Genomic DNA, 9,423 nt, shown 5'->3' with positions numbered 1-9,423 from the left:
GTGTTGCCATGACAACTGAGGGTGCGCAGTCAAGCAAAAAGAGAGTGTGTAGGGGGTGGATGAAAATGAAAGGGTGAAAGTGAGATCTCAGCAACATGCGGGTGCCAGTATGGGCGGGACTTACTGGGAAAGGAAACGATGGCGAAAGATGGAGATGGAGCATTTTCACTGCACTGGTACTATATGAAATAGTCTCACTGTGTGATGAAATAGTCTCATTGTGTGATGAAATAGTCTCATTGTGTGATGAAATAGTAATTTACAAACATAATTTTGAAGTCAAAAGCATTGATGAGTGAAGATACCTCAACATGGAGAAAGGTAACTGCAGCGAGGCCAAGGTACTGAGGGGCTGTTGCACTGGAGCACGTTGGGGTAAACCTTCAGCCACAGATGGGAAAGGTACTCAAACACACAGCAGTGTTCCCCCTCGTCTCCCAGTGAGAGACGAGCTTCATGAAGACTCCTCTCCTCTATCTCCTCTAGAGAGCAGCCTGATGAAGACTCCTCTATCTCCTCTAGAGAGCAGCCTGATGAAGACTCCTCTTCTCTATCTCTATCTCTGGTTCTTCTCCTCCTCGTCCATGTGGCTGCGCTGTGTGCTATCTACACATAAGAGCTGACTCTGGCTAGGGGCCAGTGAGGTGGGGGTGGGGGGCCCTCAGTGAGGTGGGGGCCCTTGATGAGGTGGGGGCCCTCAGTGAGGTGGGGGCCCCCAGTGAGGTGGGGGCGGCCCTCAGTGGGGTGGGGGCCCTCAGTGAGGTGGGGGCCCTCAGTGAGGTGGAGGTGGGGGGCCCTCAGTGAGATGGGGGCCCTCAGTGAGGTTGAGGTGGGGGGCCCTCAGTGAGGTGGAGGTGGGGGCCCTCAGTGAGGTGGGGGGCCCTCAGTGAGGTGGAGGTGGGGGGCCCTCAGTGAGGTGGGGGCCCTCAGTGAGGTGGAGGTGGGGGGCCCTCAGTGAGGTGGAGGTGGGGGGCCCTCAGTGAGGTGGGGGCCCTCAGTGAGGTGGAGGTGGGGGGCCCTCAGTGAGGTGGAGGTGGGGGGCCCTCAGTGAGGAGCAGCCTCCCTAACACTGAAGGATGGTCTCATCCCCCAACACTGACACACCGCTACGAGATCACAGCTGGTGATGCTCGATGCTATTCTTGGTTTGTGTTTCTGGTTTCATCAAGAAGGAAAATCAAACCAAAGTATTAGTGAGATGGAAATTATTAATGGAGCGACCTGATTCATATTCAGATATAGTGTACTGTATATACTGTACTGTATATACTACTGTATATATTGTACTGTATATACTGTACTATATATACTATATACTACTGTTTATACTACTTTATATACTGTACTGTATATACTGTACTGTATATACTGTACTATATATACTCTGTATATACTTAAGCAATAGATCACGACAGGCTGTGGTATACGGTCATTATACCACAGTTAAGGGGCGTTGACAACATATAAAAGGAACCACATATAAAAGGAACCAATCAGATCGCTTGATTTAAGCCACCCGTTTTATAATACTGTTTATACTACTGTATATACTGTACTGTGTATACTACCCTGTATACACTACTTTATAAAACGGGGGGCCTAAATCAAGCGATCTGATTGGTTCCCAACCGTTGTATATTGAGCGTATACACACAGCTATGACGCCCGTTCAGTTTACAGAGTCCAGTATCACTCCGCGCCTAACTTGAACTGTTGTTTATTTATATATAAAAGCGATAGCATAGTTCACTGAAGCCTAAAAAAAGCCTGTAAAGCAATAGGCACACGGTCGCCGGCAATTTAGCCTTCTAAATTGCTAAATTGCCGGCGAACCAAGCTACCGTCTCTAGCCTTCTCTCTGAAGGACGCTAGTGTGTTGCATAGCAACCGCCGTACACTTTGCCGGCAGCCAGGAGGGACTACTTTTCTGTATTCGTTAAAAAAAATGCTTTTCCGACATTCTCGCTTTTTCAAAATTGAGGGTGTCTATGACTTTAATTTCGCCATATTTACGTAACCGTTTTATAAAAGCAATAGATCACTTCAGTCAGTGATATACGGTCATTATACCACAGTGAAGGGGGTCGCCGCCCCTCCGCTGCGCGTCGGGACGGACAACGCCCCTTAACTGTGGTATAATGAGCGTATACCACGGCCTGTCGTGATCTATTGCTTAATTATAAAACGGGTGGCTTAAATCAAGCGATCTGATTGGTTCCCAACTGTTGTATACTGAGCGTATACACACAGCTTTGACGCCCGTTCAGTTTACAGAGTTCAGTATCACTCCGCGCCTAACTTGAACTGTGTTTATTTATATATAAAAGCAATAGCATAGTTCACTGAAGCCTAAAAAACATGTTGATTGATGGAGAGGGTGGAAATGTTGTAAAGCAATAGGCACACGGTAAGTGAACTGCTCGATAGTAGGCTAAATTGCCGGCGAACCGAGCTACCGTCTCTAGTCTTCTCTCTGAAGGACGCTACAGTGTGTTGCATAGCAACCGCCGTACACTTTGCAGGCAGCCAGGAGGGACTACTTTTTTGTATTCGTTAAAAAAAATGCTTTTCCGACTTTCTAGCTTTTTCAAGGGTGTCTATGACTTTCATTTCGCCATACTTACGTAACCGTTTTATAAAAGCAATAGATCACTTCAGTCAGTGGTATACGGTCATTATACCACAGTGAAGGGGGTCGCCGTCCCGACGCGCAGCGGAGGGACGGACAACGCCCCTTAACTGTGGTATAATGACCGTATACCACAGCCTGTCGTGATCTATTGCTTAAGTATACACTGTACTGTATATACTGTACTGTATGTACTACTGTATATACTGTACTGTATATACTCTGTACATACTACTGTATATACTGTACTGTATATACAGTGTACATACTACTGTATATACTGTACTGTATATACTACTCTGTATACACTACTGTATATACTGTACTGTATATACTGTATATATTCTGTATATACTGTACTGTGTATACTACCCTGTATACACTACTGTATATACTGCACTGTATATACTCTGTACATACTACTGTTAATAGTATGTACAGTATGTATGTATAGGCTAATGTTATATAGGGCTAACCCTAACCCTAGGGCTAACTCTAACCAACGGGGAAGGGTTAGGGCTAATGTTATATAGGGCTAACCCTAACCCTAACCCTATCAATACAATAAGGACCTGAAAGTCATTTGAACAGTCAATTGAACGTTTGAGGTCATACGTGCAAATCGTCTGAGTTATGCTATATCAAGCACAGAGATTTAAATGATTTAAGTTGCTGATATCTGTGGGGTTTCACTATGGTAATAGGGGCGGCATTAGCTCAGGATGTAGAGCGTGTTGGCTGGTAACCGCAAGGTTGCTGGTTCAATCCCCGGCTCCTCCTGGCTGAGTGTCGCCCTGCGTGGTTGACGCCGCTGTCGGTGTGCATGAATGGGTGAATGCCAGTCAACACTGTAAAGCGCTTTCGATAAAAGCGCTATATAACTGAGGACCACTTACCATTTGGTAATACTGATGATAAAAAGCTGACGTTATGGTCTCTCTCTTTTCTCCCGTCTCCCCTTGGTCTCTCTCGTCTCTCCTCCCCTCCACTAGGTGGCCATCATCGCTGGGAACTTTGAGCTGGCTGAGCTCGTGAAGAACCACAAACAGACAGACGTAGGTGAGTACCTCCTCTTCTGTTGACCAGAGCCACGCTCGCCTTCCTGTAGTGCCCGGTGCTGAGAGGAGGAACCAGTGTAATGGGATGGGTCCTAGTTCATCATGGCTGTGGGCTCTGAGGAACACCCCAGCTATTAGCTGTCATTTAGTTGGTGCTTTGATTGATCAGTTGGTGATGATCATATGTTTATATAGATATATAATTTATACATAATCCATATATATATATATATATATATATATATATATATATGGATTATGTATAAATTATATATAAATATATGATCATCAGAGGGAGAGAGAGAGGTAGAGAGAGAAGGAGAGAGAGAGGGAGAGAAGGAGAGAGAGAGGGAGAGAGAGAGAGGGAGAGAAGGAGAGAGAGAGGGAGGGAGAGGGAGTGAGAGAGAGAGAAAGGGAGGGAGAGAGAGGGAGAGGGAGTAACAGAGTTGATATCCGTGTCGTGGATAAGCCTTTGACGAGATGAGAAGAACAAAACATATAAGCTCATCAGAGAGACGAGGTACGGAGGTCTGGACGGAGAACTAAATGAGGAGATAAAGAAATCTTATCTAATCTAATCTCATCTGTAAAATGTAATCCCGCCTCCACTGCCGTCGTTCCCCTCGACGACCTCGTTGACTGGCAGCTCCGCACGTGCTCACACGGGACAAATCAAACGGAATTGTGGGATTATGTCCTCTCTGTCACGTACCCACGGTCGACATTTGACCCTCCTCTCCCCATCCTCTCTCCCTCCTCTCTCCCTCCTCTCCCCCTCCTCTCTCCCTCCTCTCTTCCTCCTTTCTCTCTCCACACCTGGCCTCCCGCCATTGGCACCACAGCCTGCGTGCGTAACGCTACGTAGCGTAGTAACCCCTCTTACCCCTCACTCTAACCCCTCACTCTTACCCCTCACTCTAACCCCTCACTCTTACCCCTCACTCTAACCCCTCACTCTTACCCCTCACTCTAACCCCTCACTCTAACCCCTCACTCTAACCCCTCACTCTTACCCCTCACTCTAACCCCTCACTCTTATCCCTCACTCTAACCCCTCACTCTAACCCCTCAACCCTAACCCTCTACCTTAACCACCATGGTTCAGTACAGCAGAGCAGAGAGAGAGAGACACACACACACACACACACACACACACCTCAACATAACATGAAGACAACCTTACTTACCCCATTCCCTTCAAACTGTTGTGTTGTGCTGCTGACAGCAGGATGATCTGTGGAGCCCAGAGCAACATCAGCCATGTGTGTTTATACATCTCTCTCTCTCTCTCTCTCTCTCTCTCTCTCTCTCTCTCTCTCTCTCTCTCTCTCTCTCTCTCTTTCCTTTGTCTCCCTGCCTTCTCTAATTATGTAACAGTTCTGCTGTTGTACACCAGAAGACGTGTCAATGTGAGGTGTTGGATGGGCTATATTTAGACACTCCTTTTAAAACAAGTCTTTGTGTACAAAAGTTATCCAAGATTCCCAAAAGAGGTTTGCAGTAAAAATGTAATATTTGGCATACTTGATAGTGGATGGTCTAAATCAACACAATTTCACCAATTTCACCAAGTTTGCTGTTTGTAACTTTTTAATAATTTGGAGAGGCAGATTCCATGAGAAGAACTGAGTGCTCCAAGGCTGGCCTCTTTCACTTCTGCAAATATGCCAAGAATCACGGCCCCATTCTAGAGACGCTTTGGACTGCTGGCTCCTGTCCCCGTGACGCCACCGGCCTCCAAGGGTGAACACAGAGCTCTGTGTCATTCAGCCACTAGGGAGCGCTGTAATGAAATGCAGACAATTGGTTTCTGGATACATTTCCATCCCATTCAAGTCTTCCAACCTTAATTTCATAACATTTTTTGCAGAATCTGTTGAAAGTCTAGTAGTTAGAAGACGATGAGATGGGCCTCATAAAGAGCCTCATATCGGCTCATCACACTATCAGTATTTATGGTCCAGAATATATGAAAGTATTATGGTAGATAGGGTTAGTAAGATCCTAACAAAGTATATGATAAGTATATTATCTAAGTAACTGCACTGCAATACTTTAGTGTGTGTGTGTGTGTGTGTGTTTGTGTGTGTGGAGGGGGGGCAATATATAGCATTCCCTAAGCTGTCCATGACCCTGGATAAACGGGTGGATGAATGGATGAATTATGGTGGTTTCCGTGCACTCCACACAACTCTCAGTTGAGCATTGATCATTGTTTCGCTCTGATTAGCACAGCCTAGAAGCAACTCCAGCTACTTTTCCTGATGTGGTTTGACATGCTGGGAAATGCAGTTCATTCAAACAATGCATTCTTTGGCTGGAGGGTCAGGAGTCTTGAGGTGAGAGGACCAATGCATCTCTGACAGGATCACACTCTGCCCCATGTTGTTGGATTCTGGGTTTCATTGAGCGTAGCCTAGCCGAGCCTAACCCTAACCACTGATTCAGTTCAGCCTTCCTTCTCTGGTTATGGAGGATCTGGGAGGAAGAGCCAGACAGTAAAAGGCAAAGGGCATGGACACGCTGTTCATGTCTGTGTATGATTTGATTCTCTTTTTATTTTTTCCTCTCTATTCTATTCATTCTATCTCCCATTTATACTCACTCGCAAACACATAATTAAAACAGAAGTGAAAGTGTTCTGCATCTTAGCAACGGCATGTGAACATTCTGTCATTCTGTACGACATTATCAGAGTCCTGGAGGAATGCTTGATTATTAAACATTCACAGACCTGGAATCACGTTAGAATTATGTTTAAACCGCTCTAGAGAAATACTTAGTCAATTGAAATGAAACAGTAGAATATGACTATAATGTGATGTTCTAAAGTGGCTCTATATTCAGAATCCATACACTTTGTATTGCACATATGTTTCTCTGCGGTATTAAATGCTTTCCAAGACTCTATTCCCAACCTGAGTGTCTTGGTTTTAGCATTGCAGGTTATTTTTTGTTGAGCGTTCGCATACGTATATCCGCATAAATCATTATCAAAGAGGCATAAAATGTGACAGTAATAGTAGGTCAGCGTCCATATTGGAAATGGGTGTGTTACTGGTTGTGAGATATGGTACTTATGACCGGTAAAGGTTGAAATGTCAGCCCTACCTGTTTGAATGCTCCCCAATCTGGTGAAGCTATAATTGTTCCTCCTATAAATGGAATGAGATAACAGTCCCTGTGGTTTCATTATGGAACTTAATAGAGATTGGTTTCTATTTGTGGGTAGTGGACGACATCACTGCCAGACACATGAAAATTACAATAAAGTAAAATGGTCATATTTGCATGTAAATGCAGTGAATGTTTCTCGACAGTTTCATTTATATTTTGTGTGTGTGTGTGTGTGTGTGTGTGTGTGTGTGTGTGTGTGTGTGTTGCTGTTTATTGCTCTGCTTTTGTCTGTATATGGATAGAGTGTAAATCACTGCCAGACATTTCAAATGGTACAGGATCCACTCATTTCAGATGCATTGTGTGGTGTTGTTCACTGCTAGTATTACTGGAACGTCTGGAAATGGAGATAGTTGTTAATTTCTCTTAAAACTTCTGACTCAAATTCATTCATTTTATTCAGTGTCTTTTCATTTTTAGGGTCCGGGCAGCTAAGCTGCCGGGAACCTATTGTATTCCTAGGAATTCTTTCTTCTTCTTCTTCTTCTTCTTCTTCTTCTTCTTCCAAGGAAGTCATACTTCCCATGGGTGAAAACTCACCAAACTTTGCACAAAGGTCCAGTCCCATGCCAGATTCACTCAACTCCAAGGACATGTGCCCCCCCCCTCCTAGGGGGGGCACAATAAGCGTTTAAATTTAAAAACTTAAAAAATTCCTACCAAACCAACGGTAGATGCTACAGTGTTGAAACTTCACCACAATGTAGCCTCAATACTGCTGAAACTTTACTCCACTTAAACTCATTACAAATTATGAAGTCCATCACTCTGTTTTTTTCAATAACTGTAAAACTTTTAAAATGCATCTCCTCCCACAATTTTTGCTCAATTGTCACCAAACTTGGTACAGAGCATCTCCAGACCGTCCTCAACAAAACTTGTTTCTCGGATTTTTGATTAAGCAAAAATTGATCCTACAGTGCATGAAAACGTATGACTGTAAACAGTACTGTAAACGTATACCATCAAATTCTTGATAAATACATTTTCAATCTTCCTGAAAAAAATTGAGAATATTCTGGAGTCATGGTTGATGAAGTTTGGCAAATATCAGAATTTTATCTCAAAAACTGAATTTTTGAGAACATTTTGAATTCTGCTCTCATGGGAACAACTGCAGCCAATGTGAGAGTGGAATTTTTAAACATCATATTTTCTCTTATGAAGCAAAACACTTATCATTAAAAACAAATCACCAACATTTCCATGCTGTCAAGATGCAATTTATGTATTATCAGATTTTTGTTTAGATGACTGAATTTCTGAAATTTTGACTGCACGACAGTGAATGGCTTACTCAATTTGTGAAGCCACTGTTGAAATGCCACTTGCCAATTAGCCAATTAGCTCAGTGCGATAGACAATGGTCTTTGGTTCCAGAGGTTGTGGGTTCAATCCTCAACTGGTGCAAATTGAACATTATAAGGTCAACTGTCCTGTCTTCCTATTCTCCTGTTTGTTGCTCAGAATTTGCCAAAATTAGCCCGGACCCGACCCATTGCTGCGCAGCAGCTATAATTTAAATTTATTTTGGCAATGTATTTCTTTATTAAAATACTATGTACGCTATATTTGGAAAATAATACCATTCATATTTTCATTATTGATGTTATTTTCTTTCTCAATTGCAACAACGCTATGCTGTCAAAGCTAAGGGAAGGAGTCTTACTGGCCGTTCTTTATGGAAACTCCTATAGGGGATCTAGAGCTGCTTTACATAGTTTATGACAACATATGCTGTGTGTCACCATCTGCTGCATCGCCCTTCATTATTCATCCATTCACTGTCCGAGACATGAGGGCCCCTGACTTCAGAGACATGAGGGCCCCTGTCTGTCAGAGACATGAGGGCCCCTGTCTGTCAGAGATATGAGGGCCCCTGACTTCAGAGACATGAGGGCCCCTGTCTGTCAGAGACATGAGGGCCCCTGTCTGTCAGAGATATGAGGGCCCCTGACTGTCAGAGACATGAGGGCCCCTGTCTGTAACAAACAAGAGACAAACTGAGACAAACAACTGTATTAGTGTCAAGACCATGGACAGTATTATTATTATTATTTAATAGTTAATAATAATAATAATATGATTATTGACAATAATTATAAACAATAATATACACGTTCCAGGGTCGATTAAAGCTCACTGAAAATCTGAAAGAGGTTCATTTTTTCGAATGTGCTTTTAGTGAAATTACTGAAATGTCAGCCAGAAAAAACTGAAATGAATAGAACAGTTCTTCTCGTTGTAATCCGAGCAATGAAGATATAATGCTTTACTCCCTTAAGATGAACACTTAAGGATGAAACGCTTGAGTCCTTAAAATGAACACTTACAGATGAAACGCTTGAGTCCTTAAGATGAACACTTAAGGATGAAACGCTTGAGTCCTTAAGATGAACACTTAAGGATGAAACGCTTGAGTCCTTAAGATGAACACTTAAGGATGGAACGCTTGAGTCCTTACGGTGAACATTGATCTGAGAGTTATGCTTCACGACGCCTCAGCTGTAGGCTTTAATGTGAGGGTTTATGTTGCATATCTTGAAAGGCTTTTACGGT

The 9,423-nt window shown here is 43.4% G+C and overlaps 1 protein-coding gene across 1 annotated transcript in view; it reads left to right on the top strand.

Moving 5' to 3' along the window:
• shank2b (SH3 and multiple ankyrin repeat domains 2b) overlaps positions 1 to 9,423 on the top strand; it is a gene marked incomplete at both ends in the record, with an annotated part of 94,133 nt that overhangs the window by 21,278 nt on the left and 63,432 nt on the right. The window contains one exon of the mRNA XM_084475902.1: positions 3,622 to 3,688. Within this exon, the coding sequence (XP_084332028.1) occupies positions 3,622 to 3,688 (67 nt within the window). The remainder of the gene's footprint in view (positions 1 to 3,621; positions 3,689 to 9,423) is intronic.

Source organism: Micromesistius poutassou (genome assembly GCF_964030765.1).
Source record: "Micromesistius poutassou genome assembly, chromosome: 12".
In the NCBI taxonomy this organism is placed as follows: domain Eukaryota; kingdom Metazoa; phylum Chordata; class Actinopteri; order Gadiformes; family Gadidae; genus Micromesistius; species Micromesistius poutassou.
The sequence above is the reverse complement of the archived record's forward strand: the minus strand, read 5'-3'. Positions and strand labels throughout refer to the sequence as shown.